We start from the raw sequence: 22,797 nt of genomic DNA on the forward strand, positions 1-22,797 counted from the left end.
GCCAAGGGGGACGTGGGGGCCCAGGGGGGCGGGGGGTGAGACCTACGAGGAAGCCACAGGGGCCACGTGAGGGGATGAGGTCATTATTCCAAAGGCAAGGGGGAGCCACTGCTAGGCTTGATCTGGGGTTGGAGGGGGTCAGGGGTGTTAGGAACAGATCTGGGCCTTAAAAAGGTAATTTCACTCCCTAACTCCAACCACATCCCTATCTCTATGCTCGACTCGAATTGCAATCTCATCCCCATCCCTCACCCAATATTGAGCCTACCGGAACCTTCTCTCCATCTCAGAATCCCAGCCTCCTTTGGCCCTAACTTGGCCCGGGGAACTGTGTGACCTTCCCTCAATGGTGACTGAGGGTGCCACCAGGGGCTGGTGCTTCCTGGTTGGCGAGAGCTGCTCCTGGGAGACAGAAGGAAAGAGGGCAGGTCCGGGAAATGGGCACAGGAACAGGGCTCTCTCCTCACTCTCCCTCGGTCCCAAACGCTGCTGAGAGTAGAACTCCCACTCTCTCCTAATCTAATCTTAGTCCCAACACCTCCCTCAGCTCAACCCAGGGCCTGATCCCACCTTTCCTCAGGGCTCTGGCTTCTGTGATTCATCAGAAACTCACCCCCAATCCCACCCGCCCCACCCTAGTTTTATTTTCTTCAGAGCACTTGATATCCAGAACTATAGCAAACAAATTCTTGTTTGCTGTTTCTTGTCCTGTGTGTATTTTATTTCTTCTTTGTATCCGCAGTGCCTGGAGCACTGTGTGTGCTCCATAAACATCTGAATGAATGAAGGCATGAATGACTTGGTTCACAAGAAACCCAATTCCTTTGAAGTCCAATCCTGATTCCAACTCTCTTCCCAGCTTTATTCTGTTTTTCTTTCTTTCGTTTTTTTGTGGGGGGTGAGGGGGTGTACTTGATAAAATTGAGGGATAACATGAATATAGTAAAATGCATCAAGTGCCCTATATACCACCCAGATCGAGATACAGAACATTTCTAGCTCCCTACGTGGCTCCCCCTTGCAGGTGTTCAGTCTGCACCCCCATTCCAGAGCACTCACTAGTCTGACTTTTATAAGAATTGTTTAGTTTTGCCTGTTCTAGAGCTTCGTGTCAATGGAATGATAGAACATGTGCTTTATTTCTGTCTGGCTTCTTTCACTCAGTATAATCTTTGTGAGATTCATCCACGTTGCAGTCCATTTTTTTTTAATTGCTGGGTAGAATTCTATGTTATGATTATACCACAAATTATATATCCATTCTTCAGCTTAATTCTTGTGCCCCAAATTTCACTCCAACTGTCTTCTCCTTTTGTATTCAATCCCAGTCCCTCCTCAGATGATCCCGGCCCTGCAGGAAGCGACAGACACCCACGCTCACATCTCCGATCACCTCTTCCTGGAACCTCTCTGCACCCTGGGGTCCCTGAGCTCCTGCTTCAGCACCCTTCCTATCATGGGCTCTGGGCCGTGGGGCAGAAGGATGGGCAGCCTTCCCACTGTGGCCACTGCCTGCTCCATCTCCCAGGGAGGAATGGCTGGGTAGCAGGCCAGTTGGACAGCTTGTGCTGTGCCCCCTCCCCTAACCCCCAACCTACCAGGGGCCCCAGAACCAATGCAGGTAACCCGCTGCCCATGGCCCTGCTTAGCAGGGGTGCCCAGCGCTGCAGCCAATGGAGGCAGACAGAAGGAAGAAGCTTATTAGGCTGATAGAGATCTGGGGGCCCCGCCTGGCCCCTCCCCCACCTTCCCTGGGGCCCTGGCTCAGGCTAGACTGGCTCCCCCACCCTGAAGTCTCCTTCATTCAAAGCATCTTCCACCCGCCCTCTCAGAGACAGGCCCAGCTCTCTGCCCCATCTGTTCCTCCCTGCCAGATCCCAGAGGGCTCGCAGCCTAGCCGCCTGCTCACTCGACAGGAGCACAGCCCCGCCCCAGCCTGCCCAGTTCCTATCCTGCCCATTGCCCATCCAGGGCAGCAGCTTCTCCAGGCTCTGGGCTGCCAGTGGGCCTCACCTCTCCACCACGGGAGGCTAGCCTTTTCCACTCCTCTCTGTGTCTGGCTTCCCCCGCCTGGCTTGGGCCCTGTGTGCCCACCCCCCCAGTGTCTGTGATTGAGCCCCCCGCTCTGCCTCCTGAAGAGCAGCCATGGCCACCTACAAAGTCAAGGTGGCTACTGGTACTGACCTCTTGTCAGGAACGACGGACTCCATCTCTCTGACCATCGTGGGGACCCAAGGAGAGAGCCATAAGCAGCTGCTGAACCACTTTGGGAGAGACTTTGCCACGGGAGCGGTGAGTGTGTGTGCATGTGTGTGTGTGTATGTGTGAGTGTGTATGTGTGTCTGTGTCTGGGGAGCACAGGGAGGGATGGAGCTGTGCAGGGGAGAGAGCCAGGGAGCCAGAGCTTGGCCAGGAGAGATTGGGGAGCTTCGGGAGAGGTCTGAAAGCAGTGGGGCTCCAAGGGTGGCTCGAGATGCCCCTCACCCCAGACCTGGCTCCCAACCTTCTCCTACTTCCCTGGTGGCTGGGCCATCCTTCTTCGTCCCTGTCTCTCACCTCTTATCCCTTCCTGGTCACTCCTCATTTCCTTCCCTTCCTTTGTCTCACTTCTCTCTCTCTGCCCATCATCCCTCTCCCTCTCTCTCATCACTCACCCCACAGCCCTCATCTCTCAACCCTCTCTCCCTTTATCTCTCTTCTTTCTCATCCCTTTCCCATTTCCTCTCTCCCCCTCTCCCTCATCCCTCTCTCTCTCATTCTCACTCACGCTTCCTAAGTTAAGTTGCTTCATAACTGGCTTAAATTCACATTGGATTCTCTGTGACTTGAAATGGCATCTGACCAGCCTGTCCAGTGGGGACCTGCCTGCTCCTTGACGGAAAGCACCCTTTGCTAGGCTCTCAACCCTCGGACCTGATTCTGAGTCAGGTCCAGCCACCTGCTGTTATGTGACCTTAATAGGTCACTCTATCTATGTGGCCATTTCTGAATCGCCACATCTTCATTGATAAGTGGGAGAAAAAGGGACTGCATGGACCACCTCTGCCCACTTTACGACTGCAGAAGCCTTGGGAGGCCCTGGACCCCATGGGACCCCTTTGTACACCAGCCCCTGGGGGTCTGCATGGCTCCTGCAGCCTCAGGTGATTGGGGAGGGGGTGGGAGGATGGGAGCCAAGGACCTGGGAATGGAGAAGGGAGTGCCTGGGGTCCTGCCCAGCCCTGGGCAGATGGGCCCAGCAGGAGACAGTCAGGTGGGAGGGGTGGGAGGAGAGCCCAAGGATCAGGTCACTCCTTCTAGGGAGGTGAGCATCTCCCAGCATGAGCACGACCTGGGTGAGGGGCCAGACCAGTGGGAGGCCCGAGGAGCCAGGATCGAGTCATACCTGCTTAGCTGGCCCTTTGCCCTTCCCAGGTGGACCAGTACACTGTCCAGTGCCAGCAGGACCTGGGGGAGCTCATCATCATCCGTCTGCACAAGGAGCGCTACTCCTTCTTTCCCAAGAAGTCCTGGTACTGCAACTACGTGCAGATCTGTGCACCCAATGGCCACACCTACCACTTCCCCGCCTACCAGTGGATGGATGGCTACGAGACCCTGGCGCTCCGTGAGGCTACAGGCAAGACCTCACCACACCATCCCATGCCATTAGGCCCCTTGCTCCAGCCTGGCCACCCCAGCCTGGCCATTCCAGGCTCCCAACAAGCCAACCAGGTGCCAGCCCCACAGGGACTCCCAAAAATGCCTGCCACTCTCACACATTACTCTCAGTCATTGCTGCCGTGCTGGTCCCAGCTCTGGGCTGCACCCTGGAGGAATGGAGATGAATGAGGCCCAGGGCTACCCTTAGGATCTCAGGATCCCAGGTTCTAGCTGAAGATAAGAGTGCTCTCCATTACCTCTCCAGTCCTCCCCTCAACTCTCACAGGGTGCCCAGCCACTCTAAAAAGACCCCTTGCTACTCTGAGTACAGGTCTCAGGACGCTGATAGGATGCCCTATTTATGCCAAATAGCATGTCCTGCTGCTCTAAAAAGACTCCCTGTTACTTCAGCAGGGCTCTGTTACTACAATAGATGACTTAGTACTCTAATAGGATGCCCCATTATTCCAACTGCTGCCTTATTGTTTCATAAGAAGCCTGGTTAGTTCAATAGTTCTCCGTGGTGCTGTAACAGGAGGGCTTGTACCTTATTATCATGGCCTGGTCTTCTTTTTTTTTTTAAGATTTTGTTTTTAATAATCTGAAATTTATTTTGGTTTGAGGTGTTTGTGTGTGTGTGTGTGTGTGTGTGAGGAAGATGGGCCCTGAGCTAACATCCATTGCCAATCCTCTTCTTTTTGCTGAGGAAGATTGGCTCTGAGCTAACATCCGTGCCCATCTTCCTCTCTTTTGTACATGGGACACCGCCACAGCATGGCCTGATGAGCGGTGTGTGGGTCCGCACCTGGGGTTCGAACCTGCAAACCCCAGGCAACTGAAGCAGCGTGCGCGAACTTAACCACTATGCCACAGGACCGGTCCTAAGGCCTGGTTTTCTAAATGAGCATTTTTTAGACTGATGGGACATTCTATTGCTCCAAAGGACTCCTTATTACTCCAATAGGACACTTATTTCTCTAATAGGACTCACTTCTACTGCAAAATGCCCCCTTAATCCAGCAAGGCTCCACAGCACTCTAGCAGGAGGTCCTGTTACTCCTACAGACTGCCGGGGATTTCCTTGGTGGCTGCTCAAGGCTGCCCAGCTGTTTTCCTGGTCGCTTCCTGCTCCCATGGAAGAGGGACAGGACCTGAGTGCCTCCTTGTGTCTACCCCCACCAGAGTCTTTGTCTAGTGGGCTTGGGTTGGCTTCCTAATATGTGGCTGCTGTAGGGGGACTGCAGGCCTGCCCACTTTTGGCCTCCCTCAAGGTGGATGGGAGGGGAGGGCAGAGCTGAGTGGATCCAGGGGCCTGGAGCCCCATCCTCCTTGCAGCCTACTACCCCTCTTCCGTCTCTCATTTCCCTGTGGTGAGAGCCTTTCCCTGGGAGCAGGGGAATGGGGAAAGGGGAGGCAGAGGCAGAGGGAGGCAGGCCTGGGAGAGGGTGGAGAGGCCAAGGGGAGGGTCTCACTGGGGATGTGGAGCAGCTTCCCACAGTGATGGGACTGAATGGCATGGAAGCAGGGCACAGGCAGGGTGACGCTATGTGGCCAGGAAGGAATGGGGTGGGGTGGGGCAGCTGCCACGCAACACCAGGGCAGGGACACTTGAGTCACTTTCTGGGCCCTGGAAGGAATGAGGCTCCCACCCTGGGGATGAAGCCAAGCTGGGTCTCCGGGTTGCACAACTCCAGGGGGCACTGTTCGTCCAGAATACAATGTGAGCTAAGGCAGATGGAGGAGGGGGAGGGTGGCGAAGGGGGCCTTGAGGGAAAATGACGGGGCTGCAGCGATAGGCACATGCCAGCTGGGGACTACCAGCCAAGACGCTGGAGAAAGACAGGCCTAGATTTGGACCTCAGCTCCACCACCTACCAGCTGGACATCTGGGTTCACTTCCGAAGTCTTCTAAACCTCAGTGTCCTCATCTGTAAAATGGGGCTAACAGAACCTACTTAGTAGGGTTGATGTGAGAATCCAATGACATAACCTCTAAAAGGAGTTTTAAAAAGGCTTAACAACTGTTGGTGGCTGTTAGCAGGTGATGGGTGAGTGGTCAGAAGCAGAATGCCTTGGTTCAAATCCCAGCTCACTGTTTTCTCTCTATGTAATATTGACTATTTTCTCCTTGTAAAATGAGCACGATGATATTGTCCCTTAGCTGAAACTGTTGGGGCCAGAGGTATTTTGAAATTCAGATATGATTTAGAAGATATATGTGTGTGTATATATATATATGTACACATGTATATATATGAAATATGTTTGTATATATCTATATATCTTCTATATATACAGACATACCATATATTATGTGATATATCTGCTAATCAAATATACTAATATTTCTGCAGCAAAAACTATGAATAGTTACACAAAATGTGTTACATAGAGACTATCTAGAGCCTCAGGTAAATTTAGAGCAGGTTTTGCCAACCAGGGAATTTGTGCCTAACTTGTGAATAAAACAAACCAACCTGCTTTCTATAGCCTGATGGATTTTGGAATTTGGAGACCAGGTTGTGGGCCTATAATAATAGTCACCTGCCTTGTAAGGTTGTTCTTGTGCTAAGTAATTATTAATACAAGTAAAGTGTTTAGAAAGTGCCCAGTACTTAGTAAGCGCCAAAGAACTGCTACTAACGTCTCAGTGGGTCTAGAAGAGGGACTTGCCGGCAGCAGCAGAGCCCAGCTTGAGGGGTAGAGCCAGGGGGAGGAGGGAGGTACCTGAGGCAGCAGCAGAGCCCAGCTTGAGGGGTAGAGCCAGGGGGAGGAGGGAGGTACCTGATCCTTCCGTCTGAGTGTTTGGGAGAAGACATACGCTCCGTCTCTCAGAGTAAGCCTTTCCCATTTTTGGCTGTGGGCCCCCCAGAGCCCACCCGAGAGGCAGAAGCTGAATTCTGATCCCTGAAGTGGGCAAGGGCAGGCAGGAGCCAGGGGTCAGACTTTGAGCATCCTCTTTGGTCTCCCTACAGGAAAGACAACAGCGGACGACAGGCTCCCCATCCTCCTGGAGCACCGACAGGAGGAGATCAGAGCCAAGCAGGACTTCTACCAGTGAGGGGCTGTGGGAGGTGGGGGGCCAGTAGTGCCCCCTCTGGCCCTGGGGTAGTGCATGGGCCTCAGGGCCCACCATCTCGGCTTCTCTTTGCAGCTGGAGGGTCTTTGTTCCCGGCCTGCCCAACTATGTGCATATCCCCAGTTACCGCCCTCCTGTCCGAAGAAACCCCAACCGGCCTGAGTAAGGACCTGAGGCTGCCCTAGGGCCCCTCCGATAGCTGACCCCTGGAATCTGCCCCTTCCCCAGCTGCCGGACCCCAGGTGCCTGGCCTCAGCTGTGCATTCCTTCCCACAGATGGAATGGCTATATCCCAGGATTCCCGATTCTCATCAACATTAAGGCCACCAAGTTCCTGAACTTGAATCTCCGCTACTCCTTCATCAAGACGGCCTCCTTCTTTCTCCGCCTGGGGCCCACGTTAGTGTGTGCGAGTGAGGGCGGTGAGGGCTCCTGTAAAGACTGTTCTTCTCCCCCTGCTCCGTGCCCGCCTCCACCACAGCCCCAGAGGTTGGAATGGCCGGGAAGGCAGAGGGAGCTGAAAGGACAGGCCAGAGGACCTGAGAGGTGACATTCAGAGACCTGGACATACAAAGACCTTGAGCTATGGGCCTGGGAGACCCTGAGACCCAGAGATCCAGAGCTCCAGAAATGCAGACTTTGAGACTCAGAGACCCCGAGATCTAGAGACCTAAGTGGGGTGGGGCAGCTCTGCCGCCGTCCCAGCGGGCGCTTGGCACCTGTCTGACGGCCTCCCCCCTCGAATCCCATCTCCTAGGGCACTCGGGTTCAAACTCCGCGGTCTGGTGGACTGCAAACGGTCGTGGAAGAGACTGAAGGACATTAAGAAAATTTTCCCGGCCAACAAGTCTGTCGTCTCCGGTATGGGGCGGGGCATCCCGAATCGAACACGGGGGAGCCGGGCGAACTCTGGCGGGAGGAACTCGAGGCGCCTTCGAGAGGCAGGACCCCCACGTCGCGGCAGCGGGATGGGACAGGCGGAACGAACCTCAGGCAGGAATCTCGAGTCGTGAGAGGCGCGCCCTCTGGCGGCTTATTGGGAAACGTCGCCCTAGGCTCCGGCGGCTAGAGGCTGGGGGCTTCGTTTTCCTCCCCCAGTCTTCTCTGCTGTCCGCTGTCTTCCTCTGTCCCGGGCCACAGCTCCATGCCTCTCTGTCCCTGAGGGGGATCGGGTCGCGTCCTGATGCCTCCGCGCCGTCCCCCCAGAGTACGTGGCCGAGCACTGGGCAGAGGACAGCTTCTTTGGGTACCAGTACCTCAATGGCGTCAACCCAGGCCTACTCCGCCGCTGCACGCGGATCCCAGATAAGTTCCCTGTCACAGAAGACATGGTGGCCCCGTTCCTGGGCGAGGGAACGTGCCTGCAAGCAGAGCTGGAGGTGAGGCCCGCTCTGGTGGAGACCCCCACAGCCTCCCTGCCTCGCTTTCTCCGGGGCATCCCCGTCTCTCCCCACTTCGGTCGCCCGCAGAGTCCTACCCCGACCCGCATCCCCCAGTCGGGTCCTGGCCAAGCCCTGCACCTGGGGGGCCAAGGCGTGGGTCACGGGTGCCCTATGTTGATACCTACCTGCCCGCCCATCATGGCTCCCCTCCAGAAGGGGAACATTTACCTGGCAGACTACCGCATCTTGGAGGGCATCCCCACTGTTGAGCTCAACGGCCTGAAGCAGCACCACTGCGCCCCTCTCTGCCTGCTGCACTTCGGCCCGGAAGGGAACATGATGCCCATCGCCATCCAGGTGCCTGGGGTGCAGGCCTGGGGCCACTGTATGAGCGTGTTGCCAGTGTGTCAGGCCCTGTGTGTGCATGAATGTGTATGTGCACTTACGTGAGTGTGTGGGTGTGTGTGTGTGTGCTTGTTATGCCCCTCTCCGTGTGATTGTATGGTCCGTGGGTCAGCCTCTGTGTGTGTGTGTGCATGGGAACCTTATGTACCTGGGTGTGCACTTATTTGTGAGAATTTGTGCCTGTTAGTGTGCACACCTGTGTGTAAGCACGTGTGTCCACGTGAGTGTATGTCCCTGTGTGTGCATCTGAGAATACACCTATGTTTATGTACGTCCCTATCTGTGTGTGTGGCTAGTGGTGGCCCTGTGTGGAAGCCTTGGGCTGAGTCCCTGTGTGTCCCTAGATGTGCGCCTCTGTGTGCGCCTCTGTGTGCTTGTATGCCCGGTCATGAACTTGGGTCCCTGCAGGTGCACTCGTGGGTGTGCTGTGTGTATATGCACAGAGGTGACCAGATAGGACTGTACTTTGGTATCGCAAGCTTGTCTCTTTGACTCCATTCACCCATCCACTTGATAAACCAATGCCCATTGTGGGCCAGGCCTCTGCTGGAAACACTGAGCTAATCAGACTTAGCTGCTGCCTTGAGAGTCCGGTCTGGCAGGAAAGGGAACTGCGGTGCTCCATTCCCAGAGGTCTCCACCAGGGTCATGTCCAAATTAGAAAAAGGCACCCCTCTGAGGGGGATCAGTCAAGCCCTGATGCTCCTAGCTCATTAGTGGAACACTGTAGGCTAGATTTCAGTGATCCCCCAGCCCCCCTGCCCCGGGGGCGCTGGGAACCCTCATGCAGTGCACAACCTGCACAGCTGAAAGTGGTGGCTGGGGCTTGAGATAAGGAGGGCTTCTCAGAGGAGGCAGCTTGTGAGCTGGTTCGTGAAGAATGAGTGAGAACTGCCAAGGAGAGAAAGGGTTAGGGGGAAGGTACTACAGGCAGAGGAAACAGCAAGAGCAAATGTGGAGGGAGGAAAGGCCCTGATGTGCTCAGGGGACCAGAGGGAGTGGAGTGTAGGGGGTGGAGCTTTTACGTCCTCAGACTCCCCTCTGCTTTCCTCCTGCAGTGAGGGCCCTTGTGTGTGTGTCTCTGCCCTCACCTAACCCTCCCTCCTGACGCACTCCCAGCTCAGCCAGACCCCCGGGCCCGATTGCCCCATCTTCCTGCCCAGTGACTCCGAGTGGGACTGGCTGTTGGCTAAGACATGGGTGCGCTATGCCGAGTTCTACTGCCACGAGGCCATCGCCCACCTGCTGGAGACCCACCTCATCGCTGAGGCCTTCTGCCTGGCCATGCTGAGGCAGCTACCCATGTGTCACCCCCTCTACAAGGTACGGGCCTGGGCGAAGCGGCCTCTAGGAGGCATTACTGCCCTCACTCGGCCTCAGAAAGCCACCTGGCTCACTTGGCCGTCAGAGGGAGTCCAGTTAGACTTGGGGAGGCAGCTGGGACCCACAAGAGAGGAGTTGAGATGGGTGGTGAAGGGGTTTGATGTTGCAGAAATGGGGGTGCTGAGGTTCTTTGGGGGTAACTTCAATCTTCTCTCATTGTCCTCCTTGCTTTCTCCTACAGCTCCTTGTCCCCCACACCCGATACACCGTCCAGATCAACAGCATCGGGCGGGCCCTCCTCCTGAATGAGGGGGGACTCTCGGCCAGAGTAAGACTTCTGTCCCCACCCCCACCAAGATATTTGCTTTTCTTCTGGCCTTTGCAGTTAGACTAAAAGCAGAACTTCGCACTTGCCTTCAGATAGTGAGGGGGCGTGGAGGGAGGGGGCCGGTTAAAGTGGGTGCTGTGTCTATGAGGGTGCAGAGGCAGGGGCTGGGTGTGCTGGCCTGGAATGTGATAATTCCTGGAGTGGGGCAGCCTGGGTGGGGGCTGGAGGGGCCCTCACTAGACTGTGGTGAGGTGGGTGTGATCCTCAGAAGGGGGGACTTGCAGGGACCTCTCCAGCTCCAGGGTCTGCCTCCTCCCTCACAGGCCATGTCCCTGGGCCTGGAGGGCTTTGCTGAGGTGATGGTGCGGGCTCTGTCAGAGACCACCTACGACAGCCTCTACCTCCCCAACGACTTTGTGGAGCGTGGGGTTCAGGACCTGCCAGGATATTATTACCGCGATGACTGCTTGGCAGTGTGGAACGCTCTGGAGAGGTGAGGTCAGGGCAGCAGTGGGTGGCACTTGGGGTGGACACCCTGGGATGTTGGAGGGGGTATGGGGAGCTTTTAAGGACCTGAGCTTAGGTCTGGTGCCATCTTCTGACCTTACCAAGCCACCCTCGCCACCTCTGCCCCCAGGACTTGCTCACCCACGGGCCTGGGGCAGCTCTGGGGCAGCCAAGGCCAGGGCATCCTGGGGGAGGTGGGAGAAGCATGGTTGGGGAGGACAGGGGGGATCCAAAGTGAGGCCCTGTCCCCCGGTCAGGTACGTGACAGAGATCATCACCTACTATTACCCATGTGATGCAGCCGTGGAGGGTGACCCGGAATTGCAGTCCTGGGTGCAGGAGATATTCAAGGAGTGCCTACTAGGGCGTGAGAGCTCAGGTATGGGCCTGGGCCCCCAGCAGGGCCCTGGGGCTGTGGGGAGGGCCCTCTGGGGCTGGGCCCGGAGCATGTCTTGTTGGGGACTGAAAGAGGCCAAATCACTGGCCTAGGACTTTGATAGGGCCCTGCCCTGGCCCCTGGAGCAGCGGCATCTTGGAGAGGTTGGGGAAGAAAGCATGGCTGGCCATTGGTCCCTCTCTGAGCTCAGGTGCTACGGGTCATCTCTGTAGAGACCTGGAGGGGTCCCAGTCCCCCATCCCAGAAACAACCTTTGTGGACTGAGAAGTGAGGCATGAGCTCAAAGAGGAAAGGGCAGAGCGTCCTGGAGGCTGGGGAGCTGGTGGGGATCTGGCCGGCTCCAGGAGAGGGTGGGAGAGCATCCTGAGGTCATGCCACGTGAGCACCCACTCAACAAATATTTAATGAGCGTCTATGATGTGACAAATGCTGTGCTGGTTACTGAGGAGGCAAAAGGGAACAAGACAGGTGACGGTGCTGCCCTCAAGTTCACAGTCTGGGAGGTGGTCTGCTTAAGTAAATAGCGGGACTGGTGTAGTTTGCGGTTGCATAGGAGCCCAGGGGAGGCACCTAACCCAGCTTGGGGAGGGGTGGTAGGTAGAGAGTGGGGTGGGTAGCAGAGGGTAAGGTCTAGCTGAGATCCAACATCGTGGCTAACATCTAGCTAAGATCTGCAGGATGGGGAGGTCAGCTGTGAGGTGACAGAGGTGGGGCTGGAGAGTTCTGGGTGGGAGCAGCAAGTGGAAAAGCCCAAAAGCAAGAGCAAGCAGAGTGACTTCTGGGAGCTGCTTACAGGTCCCTGCAACTGGTGTTGCGAGTGGGAGTTGGGCAGGCTCCCAGCAGGGCTCAGGCTGAAGCCATGAGCAGGGCCCGGGTTGCACAGCCTGGGTAGGGAGTTTGGAATTACCCCGAGCACCAGAGGGAGCCATCGAGGGGTTTGCAAGGAGCTCAGATTCGTAGGTTAGAATATTAGGCTGCACTGGCGGTCAGCAGACAGTTTGGGAGGCTGCTGTGGTGTCCAGGAGGGAGGTGACAGGGACCTGACTAGGGTGGGAGCTGTGGGGATGCAGAGAATTCCAGAGCCAGTGGGGATATAGAAATGACAGGACTTGGTGACTGGTTTGGGTTTGGCAGTGGGGGTTAGAGTAGGGGGGGCGGCCAAGGGTGACTGGCAGGTTTTAGGCTTTTGCAGCTGGGTGGATGGTGTGTGTCCTTCCTTGAGCTGGAAGCCGGGACAGAGGAGCGGTTTTGAGAGGAAGATGATGGGTCTGGTTTGAATGTGTTGGGCTTTTGAAACCTGGGGTCACCATGGCAACCAGGGCTGGCCACTCATTTGGGACAACAGGAAAGAGAAGCCAGCAGCTTGGTTAGTTGTAGGACAGAGAGCCAGGCTACTGAGAAATCCACCTGGAATGAGCAGAGTCTGGAAAGAAGTGTGTGTGTTTTGGGGGGTGTGGATGGGGGACTGTGCTGAGTCAGGGGAGGAAAGCCAGGATTCTTCTGAAGACTTCCCCCCCCCAGAGGCCTGGGACCAGAGAGGCACCCCTAAGAGAGCTGGAGCAGAGATCTGAGGGCCCCGCCTCAGGCAGGCCCCTGGAGCAGCCCTGGAGGACATCTGGCCAAGGCCAGTTGAGGCCCCCTCCCCAAGGCTTGTTGTGGTCTGGACTAGGGGAGATGGGGTTGTGGCCACAGGAGAGCCAAGCAGGCAGGATGAGGGCATGATGTGGTAGCTGGGAGTGTGGGCAGGACAAGGTGAGCCGGCTTGGTCGCACCCTCTGCCTGCCAGCCAGGACCAGGGCAGGACTGACGCTGCCTGCCTGTGCCCCCCGTTCCCCCTCCAGGTTTCCCCAGGTGCTTGCGAACGGTGCCTGAGCTGATCCGATATGTCACCATTGTCATCTACACCTGCTCTGCCAAGCACGCAGCTGTCAACACAGGGCAGGTACCTGTGCTCAGCAGCCCCTGCCCCAGACTCTGGCCCAGACCTAACCTTAGTCTCAGCCCCAACCTCAAACCCAACCTCAGCCATAACCCCTAGCCCAGCCCCGACCTGTCTCAACCTGAGTCCCAGCTTCAATCTCAGCCTCAATTTAAGCCCAAGAGTCCCGGGGTGCTCTCTGACCCAGAATCCCTCCTCTACCTCACCTCCAGCTGGAGTTCACCGCCTGGATGCCTAACTTCCCACCATCCATGCGGAACCCACCGATGCAGGCCAAGGGGCTGACCACTCTGGAGACCTTCATGGACACTTTGCCGGATGTGAAGACCACGTGCATCACCCTGTTGGTGCTCTGGACGCTAAGCCGGGAGCCCGACGACAAGGTGCCCTGGGGCCTCGGGGTGCAGGTGGGGGTAGGGGAACTCTGAGCATAGGAAGAGGGCTGGGGGGCCAAAGACAGGAGAGGGGGTGTCGAGGGCGGGAGGCAGGGAGAGAGAGGCTGCTGAAGGGGCAAGGCGGAGGAGTGAGGCCGCTCCGTCCCAGCTGCCCGGTTCTGTGCTCGCAGCGGCCCCTGGGCCACTTCCCCGACATCCACTTCGTGGAGGATGCCCCACGGAGGAGCATGGAGACCCTCCGCCAGCGCCTGGCCCAGATCTCGCACAACATCCGCCAGCGCAACAAGGGCCTCCCCATCCCCTACTACTACCTGGACCCCGTGCTGATCGAGAACAGCATTTCTATCTAGGACGGTCCTCCCCGCCTTGCCTCTCCCCGCCTGCGCGCGACTGTTTTCCAAAAAAGCACGTCAAACACAAGCCCTGGGTCCGTCGGCGCGCGGGGCCGTTTACCGGGGGCGCGGGGGGCGGGGAGGGGAGCGCCGAGCGCGCGGTCACACGGCGGCGCCGCTCTCCACTCTCGCGGGGTCCGGGTAGGCGTAGGGCAGCGCCAGGCCCCGGTTCCGCGCCCGGGTGTCCCGCGAGATCTGGGCCAGGCGGCTCTGGAAGGCGGCGATGCTCCTCCGCGGGGCTTGCTCGGTGAAGTGCTCGGTCTGGGTAGGTGCCCAGGCTCCCCTTGGGCCGGCAGGAGAGAAAGCTGGGACGTCCGCCCCGCGAGGCTCCGGCCTCATCTTTTAACCCAAAGGGATTCTGGTCCATCTTAAGTCAACCTACCTAGGCACCCAGACTACCGAGGACCCCAATTCACGAGAAAATCCACCCAAGGACACAGACCACCTGAGCCTCGCCCACTCACACCGCCCAAGACCCACGCAACTTGAAACATAAACCACCCACCCACCTAGGCAAAAGACAGCCTAAGCACAGCCTACCAGAAACCCAGACTACCCAATCCATGCTCACTTTGAAACCCAGACCGCTCTAAGCTCCACCTACTAGAAACCCACACTCCCCTAAACCACACCCACAGCAGCCTACATCACTCCAGGCCCTGGCATCAAGGAGCCCAGCCTGCTAAGTCCACCCTCCAAGTAACCCATTGTCCCTAGGACCCCTTCCTCACCCCACCTACTCTCCTGGAACCTGACTCCCCCACCGCCACCCTAGGGCTTGCTTACAGTGTCCTTGGTTTCGTTGCTGACACCCCAGAAAAGCACAAGAGCATGGCACGTGGCGTTGACTTCAGGGAGTAAGGCCACCAGGTCTGTCTGGCCTTTGGCGGTGGGCAGGGGGAGCCACATGGTGGTGGGAATATTGGGCATCCAGGCACTGAATTCCAACTGAACCCCCCAAACTCAGTAAGCACAGAGCTGCCAGTGCTCCTGCTAGGTCCACTCTCCCCATGACCCCGCTTGTCCCCCCGGGTCTGGCACAGCCTTACCTGGCCGCTGTTGACAGCAGCATGTTGGGCTGAGCAGTTGAAGATGATCATGGTGAGATACTCAGTGAGGCCAGCGCAGCTGTCCAGGGTGGAAGGGACCCCTAGAAGGAGGTGAGGTAGAGAACACAGAGCTGAAATCCAAGGGGCTGCTGCCGTGGGAAGTGGGGTCTAGAGGGCAGGAGACAGGGATGGACACCTCGCCTGAGCTCATGTAGCTTGGGAAACCCTCCTGGAAGATCTCCCTGACCCAGGCCTCCAGCTCCAAGTCCTTGCTCACTGCACTGTCCTCTGGGTAGCAGATGCCAACAATGCCGGACACAAAGCTGGGGATCCAGGAGTGCATGGTGATTAACAGTTAACAGATAACGGGAACCTTTGCTGCCCCAGAGGTATGAGCTGGAAGAGGCCACTGAGACCAGCTGCCCAAAAAGGAGGAAACTGAGGCCAGAGAAGGAAAATGGCCAACCACACCTTGTATGAAGCCTTGAGCTGAGCTTCAAACCTGAAGGCCTCAGTCTCCACCAGGGGGTGCAGACCTGGGCCTAGCCATAATCAGTTTGCAGGTGTGTTTTGATTGGCTGCCAAGGTTTTTTGTTTGTTTCTTTTTCAAGTTGAATCAATGGCCAATATTTAAATATTAGAAAATGTCTGGTTTCTCGTGAAAAATCTAAAGATCTGGCTATAGTCGTAGCTGGGTCGCCACTGTCCCCATCAACAAACATGAATTCTCCATTGGCCACAGTCTCTGCCCACTCCTCTTCCCTAGCTTTCTGCTGTTTACTGGGCCTGCGGGTATTTGCTTTCCAGCCTTTTGAGCTAGATCAAGCCACAGGGAAGGATTAGATACCAGGTCCCTCCGTGTGGGGACTGGTGGATTGGGACTGTCTCCTCCACTGTTTCCCAAAGGGCAGAGCTGGGTCTGCCTTGCACACCAGGGCATCCACTCTCAGCCACAGTAGGGCTCACGAAGGGTGTGTGGATCCATTGCTAAGAAAGGTTTTGACACTGGCAGCTCTAGCTGTGGGTGTTCATATGGGAGGAGTCCCTGAGGCCTTCAGGGGGAGGTGGGGCATGAGCTGGGCTTGAAGAAGCGGCAGTGTTTGGATAGTGAGAGAAGGAGAATCAGGGTGCCTGGCCTCCCTAAGCTCAATGTGTGCTGAGAAGGAAGGGTGGAAAGGGGGGGCCAGATTCCAAAGGGGCTGAGATGCTGCAGTGAACACTGCATTCCATGTGTCAAAAAACGCAGCCATGTGAGGCTCATGAGCAGCGCTGTCATAAAATCCCAGTGCCTGAGGGTCGTTTTGCAGGTTAATGGTGGGAGGTGGGGACCCAGGAGGAGGTCAGACATCAAGAACACCTGGCCACTGTGGCGGAGACTAGAGGTGCATCCCAACGAGGTCTCCTGTGAGGGAGATTTAGAAGGAGAACTAGAAACATGGAGACTTTATCTATGGGGTGAATATTAATAATAGCTAATGCTCTGAGAGCATTTCCTATTCACCTGAGCTTTGTTCTTAGGGCTTTACATTTAATCTTAATAACCTGTGAGGTAGGTGCTCTTATTATCCCTATGTTCCTATGAGGAAACAGACACAGAGAGGTTAAGTGACTTGCCCAAGGTCACAGAGCTGAGAAGGAAGAAGAGGAGGCAGGAAAGGACTATGAGACACCAGTGTGTTTGGGCAGAAGATGGGAAGAAATGGAAGAACGAGCTAACAGAGATGTGGCTGAGGGTGAGGCTTGGAGCCCTCATGCCCCAGCAGAGCTTCACCTCTCTATGGCTGCCCAGATCTGGAGCGCATCATCTCGATGGTAGTAGTGGGTGAGGTCCTGGACCTCACGGTCAGCCAGCTGGTGGGGCAGGCAGAGGGAGCGGTAGGTGACAGCCTCTAGCCCTTTGGCAATCAGCTCCAGGCAGCCCACCCGTCCCAGCGATGTTGACTGTAATGAGCAGAGAGCCCACTGTCGCCAGCAGAAGGAGGCTCAGGACCAAACCTCTGCCCCTTCCTGGCCCCCTCGGCTGACCACGAGGATCCCAGGCCTTCCAGGGCCCTGACGTGGTCGATGAGCTTTCCTGGTGCAAAGAGCCCAGTGTGGGCCTGGATGTTGATGTGCAAGGTGTAGCGGAAATGAGGAATGAGCAGCTGGGGAGGACCAGAGTCAGAGGTTAGATGAGAGAGCCCCTGGTCCCCCACACTCCTGGGACTGAAGGAGGGGTCCTCCCTACCTTAAAGATAGGGTGGCACATGGGCAGCTGTCGCAGCATGGAGAGAAAAAAGGTCTCCATCACAAAGTGAGTTCGAAGCAGATGAGTGACCATCTCGTGTACCGAGAACTCTGAGTGGCGCACCCAGGTCTTGGCCAGGAGCCAGTCCTGGGCCTCATCACTGGGTAGGAAGATGGGGCTGTCTGGGCCAGGAGTCTGAGTGAGCTGGAGTCGGGGGCACAGGGGAGGGTAGGTGTCAGGCAGAAACTGGCTGCAGAAAGTGTGGCCCATTACCGTGTCCACGGGGCCAAATCACGTGGTCAACTCCCTTACTAGCTGTGTGTCCTCGGGAAAGTGAATTAACCTCTCTGTGACTCAGGTTCCTTATCTGTAAAATGAGGTTGATGATAATAATCCCTTTCTCATTGGGTTGTTCTGAGGATTAAATGAGTTAAGGCCAGTGAAGTACTTAGAACAGCGCGAGGCACGCAGTAAGTGCCATATGAGTGTTTCCTATTGTGATCACTTCTAGTACAACAGGAGAGGAAACAGAGTTGCTGAGAGGCGAAGTGACCCCAGGCCACCTTGTTGTTATGTGTGGTGGAGCCGGTTGAGGGCTCCTTGTCCCAGCCTGAAGTCAGCCAGATCCCTAGTTGTGTGGGGCAGAGACTGGAAGGGTGGGAAGGTGGGAAGGGAGGGTGTGGAGACGTGTCCAGAAGGGGTCATGTTTTTTAACCGTTGGGAGCATGATTGAACTGTCAAAGGTGCATGATTCAATAGAGTTGATTTTGAAACCCATGTCAAGATGCAGTTTGTTTTCTGACACTGAATATCACAACCTTTCCATCAAGATAGAAATCAAAGAGGCCAAGCAGAAAAACTAGAAAAAAACAATTAGGGAGGGGCTGGGTAGGATTCGATGAGAGTGATGAGCAGCAGCATTTAGAGTACCATATGCTTTCAGTCATCCTGGGGGTACCATATGCTCCCCGCCCCCCAGCCTCCCCAGGGCTCCTTGCTGACCTGGATGGCGAAGGGCAGCAGGGGCCCGCCGGGGCGCTGGTGCAGCAGGGTCAGGGGTGCAGCCACGTACTGGGGCTGCCCGTTAATGACACTAGGGCGGAGGCCTGAGAGGATGGCGTGGTCCACTAGGTACAGAGAGCCCCTCTAGGCGAGGAGAGGAGGAGGAGGGCTGAGGGAGGGACAGCCCTGTGCAGTTCTGGGAAGCTAGGGGGAGGGAGGGGAAGTTACTCTGCACCCACAGGTATTTCACTTAAAGGAACCTCATTCCCTGGAGCCAGTGGGGCATTCCACCTCAGAACCACCTTCTGGTTCCAAAAAAAGAGACTCCCACCTGAATATTGGAGGGACTTCTGCTGTGGCCAGGCCCAAGTGTCAAGGGTAGGCAGTGAGAGAATTGAGCCCTGCTGGACAGTGCCTTATGATGCAGAAGGCATCTTCCTGAGGTTGGGGGTACATTTCATCCCAGTAGCCCAGAGAGAGGGCAGATAATAGCTCAGGGGAGTGCTCAGCTGACCAGCTGTAGGGCATCCTCAGTAACCATGACAACCGACTCATTGCCAAGGTTTCTGAGCTGTGGGGTCTGCCAAATGCACTGATCCTGGTAAAGTACCAGGAGAGAGTATTCCCCACTCACCCCGCCCCCTCAGCCCTTGCCATTGCAGAACAACATCCCCCCTTCAGTGATGAGCAGGAGGCATTGATTGACTCAGAGAAGAAGCTGAGCTAGCTGAGAAAGGAGGCTTGACAGGAATGGGAGGGGATGAAGGGCAGCCAGGGCTGGGCGGAAGAGATGGGCTCTGGGGGACTGGGAGCCCAGGCATCTGGGCTCCTGAAGGCACTGAGGGGAGGGAAGGGAGGCTGGACCCCTAGGCCCCTCACCTCCAGCTCAGCCTGCAGACTGGTTGCAGGGCCCAGCATGGGGGCCACCATGGCATCAGTGACAGGGAAGTTCTTTGGGAGGCTGTGACAGCGGCGGATCAGGATAGGGTTGACGCCATTCAGGAAATGGGAGGCAAAGAAGGTGTCCTCCCACCAATGTTGAAACACGCACTCTGCAGAGGGTGGGTGTGGAGAGGGTCACCCTGGTCCCCAGGGACCCAAGTCCTCTGCCTCCAGTGCTGCCACCACTCTGAGGACCCAGATCTCCAACCTTCCAGCACGGTCACTCTCTGGTGTTCCCTTTCTTCTACCCCAACTGGTTGGATAACTTTACCAGTTAGTGGCTTCTCGGAAGACAAGGGATTAGAGATTTGGGTTCTACCTGAGGAGTTACCAACTCCCTTAGCCCCACCCATTTTTTGGTGAAGCCTCAGGTGCTCTGTGGTTTGTATAAGACTGCATCCAGGATTTGAGTAGAATTTGAGAAAAATCAGAAGACTGAGGGATGCTGGATACCAGCAGAGCCCATCTTTCTAGCCCTCCTTCCTGGTTTCTGCTCTATGGGGGTCTCTCCAATTTCCTGTTGAAACTCACCAGGCCCGTGTCCTATTCTTCTGAAACTTTGCCAGCAGACACCCTGGATAGTTTGTTAAACCAGAACAATCATTCAAAGAGAGAGCTTGCACTGCCTTGGAGTGTGCTGTTGGTGCTAGGATTTTTGAACCGTTCAACATGTATAGTTTGAACCCCAGGTCAGAATGTACAGCTGGACCCACGGTGCACCCAGGGGGACAAGGATATTGGTGAGCGGAGACTCCTGACTTAGTTTGGTTTTCAAGTCTGCATGCGAGGCACAAGGCCCCACGTGAGTAGGTGGCAATTTTGAAACGGAAAAGTCTTTCTACTTCAGATGTTTTTTCCTAATTTGCTGAGGTTATTCACAGGACAGGTGTTTCCAGTTGTTCAGAGCCACTCGGTGTTGGGGACAGTTTGAAGATGTAGTTATGAAGTCAGGGAAGGGAGGTGACAAGCAAACAGACCCCAAGGCCCTAACTTAATTTCACCAGCTTTAGGAGCTTGGCTTGCTACGAAGCCAAGAGATGGCGAAAAAGGAGTGCTTGTGCCAGGAAGTGTTTCTACTTGTCTTGACAAAAAAATCAAGTTGTTAGAACTTACTTTCTGGCCATTCTTGCTGAAGTCCTGATGGATGAGAATGGCTCCCAGAACAGTGAGCCTTAGCCCATCCCGAGGGGGGACATTTGGGGTGGAGCATCCTCCCTGGATCCCTCAGCCCCCACCAGGGGCCAACTGTGCCGGCAGCCCTGGCTGACAGAAGTTGTGCTTTCTCTTCTCAGGGCAGGAATGAGGTTCTGTGAAGGACAGGGGAGGGAACTGGCGGCAGTGCAGGACAAGTTCTGTGATTTCCAGAATGTTCCAATTCCAGCTCCTGTTTCTCAGTCCTACCAGGTGACCACCCCAGACTCTCTGGCCCTCCCTCACTTCCCAGACCTGACATGGGTGATTTGGGGAAGACGAAGGTGCGCTGGATCTCATCCAGGCTTCTCCAGGGCCGTTGGCTAGCCAGCAGTCTCTTCAGCTTCAGGGCGATGTTCCTGCAGAAAGACATTCAGAATGGCCTGAGTGGGCTGACATTCAGAATGGCCTGAGTGGGCTGACATTCAGAATGGCCTGGGTGGGCTGGGAGGGAAACAAGCTGCAGCGAGGGAGCCGTGGGCTGGGGCAGGCAGGCTCACGGGAAGAGGAGGTGGAATTTCTGGCTGACTTCTTTGGTGACCCAGTAGCGCAGGTTGGGATCGAGCTCCTTGAGGTTTTCTGCATCTAGGCAGTGGGGTATGCCCAGGAAAAACTCACTCCACCTGGGCAAGGGCAGAGGTGGAGATGAGAGTGAGGCACTGATGGCTGGACTCCACCCTTCGGGACTGGAAAAGGTAATGGGCTGGGCCCCTGGGCCTGGTTGTGCAGGCAGGGCTTTGGGATTGGGAGCTCATGAAGTGGGGCTGTGCCAGGACTTGGGACTCCTCACGTACATGCTATTCTTGGTCAGACCTGAGACTTCAGCAAGCAGGAGCAAGGGAGCCCCTTTGTTGCCAGAAAACTAAGAAGTAGGGGCCTATCAGGCCCAAGTCCCCCTGAGCTGCTCACCGGTATTTCTGCTGCCTCTCCTTTATCTCTGCCTGGCGCTGGGCACAGAGCAGAGGGTGGCTGTCCTGCCAGATGACTTTGGCTGGTGGAGGGAACGAGTGAGAGGGGGGCCTGCCCCCAACCCTTAGCACCCCAGCCTCTCCTCAGACCCGGTGGGGGGCATCTCCGGACTGGAATTTGGGCCAGCCACTGGTTTCTTGGTCTGTTTTACCTCTTCCCCCAGGGATGGAGAAGCCCCTGCCCCCTCCTCCTCCCGTCCAAGGCAGATACTGCCTCAGCAGCCCCCTTCTATTCATTGACCCCAACTCAACAGCTGAGGCCAGAGGGGACCAAAGAGCAGAGCTGGAAAGAAAGAGAAAGGAAGGGAAGGCCCCCCCCCCACATGTTTGGCACCAGTTGCCTGCCTCCCCTCCCCTGTGCTTCCCAGTCCTGTTCTTCTTCCACCAGGCTCTCCCTCCTCCACCCATTACTCCCCACCCCCACCCCCACCCCCCAACGTCCCCACCTGATCTTGTCAGAACCACTCTTTCCTCCCTCTCATTGATCCCTCCACCAGGTCCCCCACAACCAATAAGTATGATTCCTCCCAATGATTCCTCCTCTTCCTTCTGGTGCCCCTCATGCCACCCCCAGCTGGTCTCCCCCCTCACTTCCCCCTCCTCCCGCTCTGTGGCCGCAGCAGGGCACCAGTGCCCTCCCCTGACCCACGACCACACTAGCCTCCCCTAGCCCCAGCCTTGTCCCCTCCCTCACCTGCCCCCTCCCGCAGCACCAGGGTCCCCGCCCCCTCCAGCCACTGGTAGCAGGGGAAGCAGAGCCGGGCGCCCCGTGGCGACGTGAGCTGGAACCAGCGGCAGAATCAGGCGTCGGGAACCAAGGGCCCAGGCGGGTGGGACAGCGCCCGGGGCGCCTTGTGCACGCGCAGCAGCAGCACCGGGCCCACGTCCTGGGGGGGCTTCACCTCGAAGTCCTCCTCCTGGGGGCGGGGGGAGTGGGCGGAGACGGAGAAGGCTCGCAGGGTGAAGTGGGGTGGAATGCGAGGAGGGCCAGGGCCCGCGCGGGCACTCACCGCGCCCGGATTGAAGTCCTTCCCGAAGTTGTCCAGCCGCAGGGCCGGGCTCTCGCCTGCGGGTCCACCAGGCTTACTGACACTTTGTCCCAGGTTCCCGAGCCCAGGAAGGAGCCGGTGGCCACACGCACCCGGTACTCGCCCGTGGCCTGCCGTCGATGAGGTCCGGAGTGCCGCAGGAGACAAGGCGAGGGCGGGCTGGCTGGAGGATTGAGAGTCGTTGGGGCGGCGGGGCAGGCGGGTCTGGGGAGACTCGTGTGCGCCTGGCTCGGGCTCCAGTGGTCTGTGCCCGCAGGCAGCATCTCCACCCGGGCGCGGCGCGATCCCGCGTGCCGCCCAGCACCTGCCCTCGGCCCAAGCCCTCGCCCCCAGCCCGCGGGCTAACCTCAGCTCCTTAAGCTGTAGCCTTGGCTTGCCTCTACCTCTCCGGACCTGGGTCGGCTTTTGGCTCCGGAGACACTCCCTGTCCACGCCTCCGGGTGACTCCGCCCCCCTCCCGGTGCCCCGGGAGAGAACTGCGGGCGCCTCCTCCTCGGCCTCTCCGCCCTGCCCACTCCCAGCCCTGGTAAACCACCCAGTCCGGGTAAACCACTCTGAGCAGCGAAGACTGAGTCACCGC

The 22,797-nt window shown here is 56.9% G+C and overlaps 2 protein-coding genes across 2 annotated transcripts; one reads left to right on the forward strand and one right to left on the reverse strand.

Annotated features, from left to right (window-relative positions):
- The first annotated feature begins 2,145 nt into the window (after positions 1 to 2,145).
- Positions 2,146 to 13,747, forward strand: ALOX12B (arachidonate 12-lipoxygenase, 12R type). The gene is made up of 15 exons (XM_004433102.3): positions 2,146 to 2,292; positions 3,415 to 3,619; positions 6,618 to 6,699; positions 6,797 to 6,883; positions 6,998 to 7,120; positions 7,479 to 7,582; positions 7,928 to 8,100; positions 8,317 to 8,460; positions 9,628 to 9,831; positions 10,073 to 10,159; positions 10,483 to 10,652; positions 10,924 to 11,045; positions 12,905 to 13,005; positions 13,215 to 13,385; positions 13,568 to 13,747. The coding sequence occupies exons 1-15, from the start codon at positions 2,146 to 2,148 to the stop codon at positions 13,745 to 13,747; spliced, it is 2,100 nt and encodes a 699-aa protein (XP_004433159.1).
- A 144-nt stretch (positions 13,748 to 13,891) lies between these two features.
- Positions 13,892 to 22,480, reverse strand: LOC101387996 (polyunsaturated fatty acid lipoxygenase ALOX15B-like). Its single transcript, XM_014789798.2, is given in 16 exon segments — positions 13,892 to 14,047; positions 14,049 to 14,072; positions 14,576 to 14,737; positions 14,839 to 14,939; positions 15,040 to 15,161; positions 16,610 to 16,779; positions 16,896 to 16,982; positions 17,066 to 17,269; positions 18,068 to 18,211; positions 18,947 to 19,119; positions 20,456 to 20,559; positions 20,701 to 20,823; positions 21,110 to 21,191; positions 21,863 to 22,085; positions 22,179 to 22,246; positions 22,249 to 22,480. Coding segments are annotated over 16 exon segments (2,175 nt in total).
- Between the last annotated feature and the right edge of the window lie 317 nt (positions 22,481 to 22,797).

Source organism: Ceratotherium simum, chromosome 16, assembly GCF_057802395.1.
Source record: "Ceratotherium simum simum isolate JZ-2026a chromosome 16, ASM5780239v1, whole genome shotgun sequence".
In the NCBI taxonomy this organism is placed as follows: Eukaryota; Metazoa; Chordata; class Mammalia; order Perissodactyla; family Rhinocerotidae; genus Ceratotherium; species Ceratotherium simum.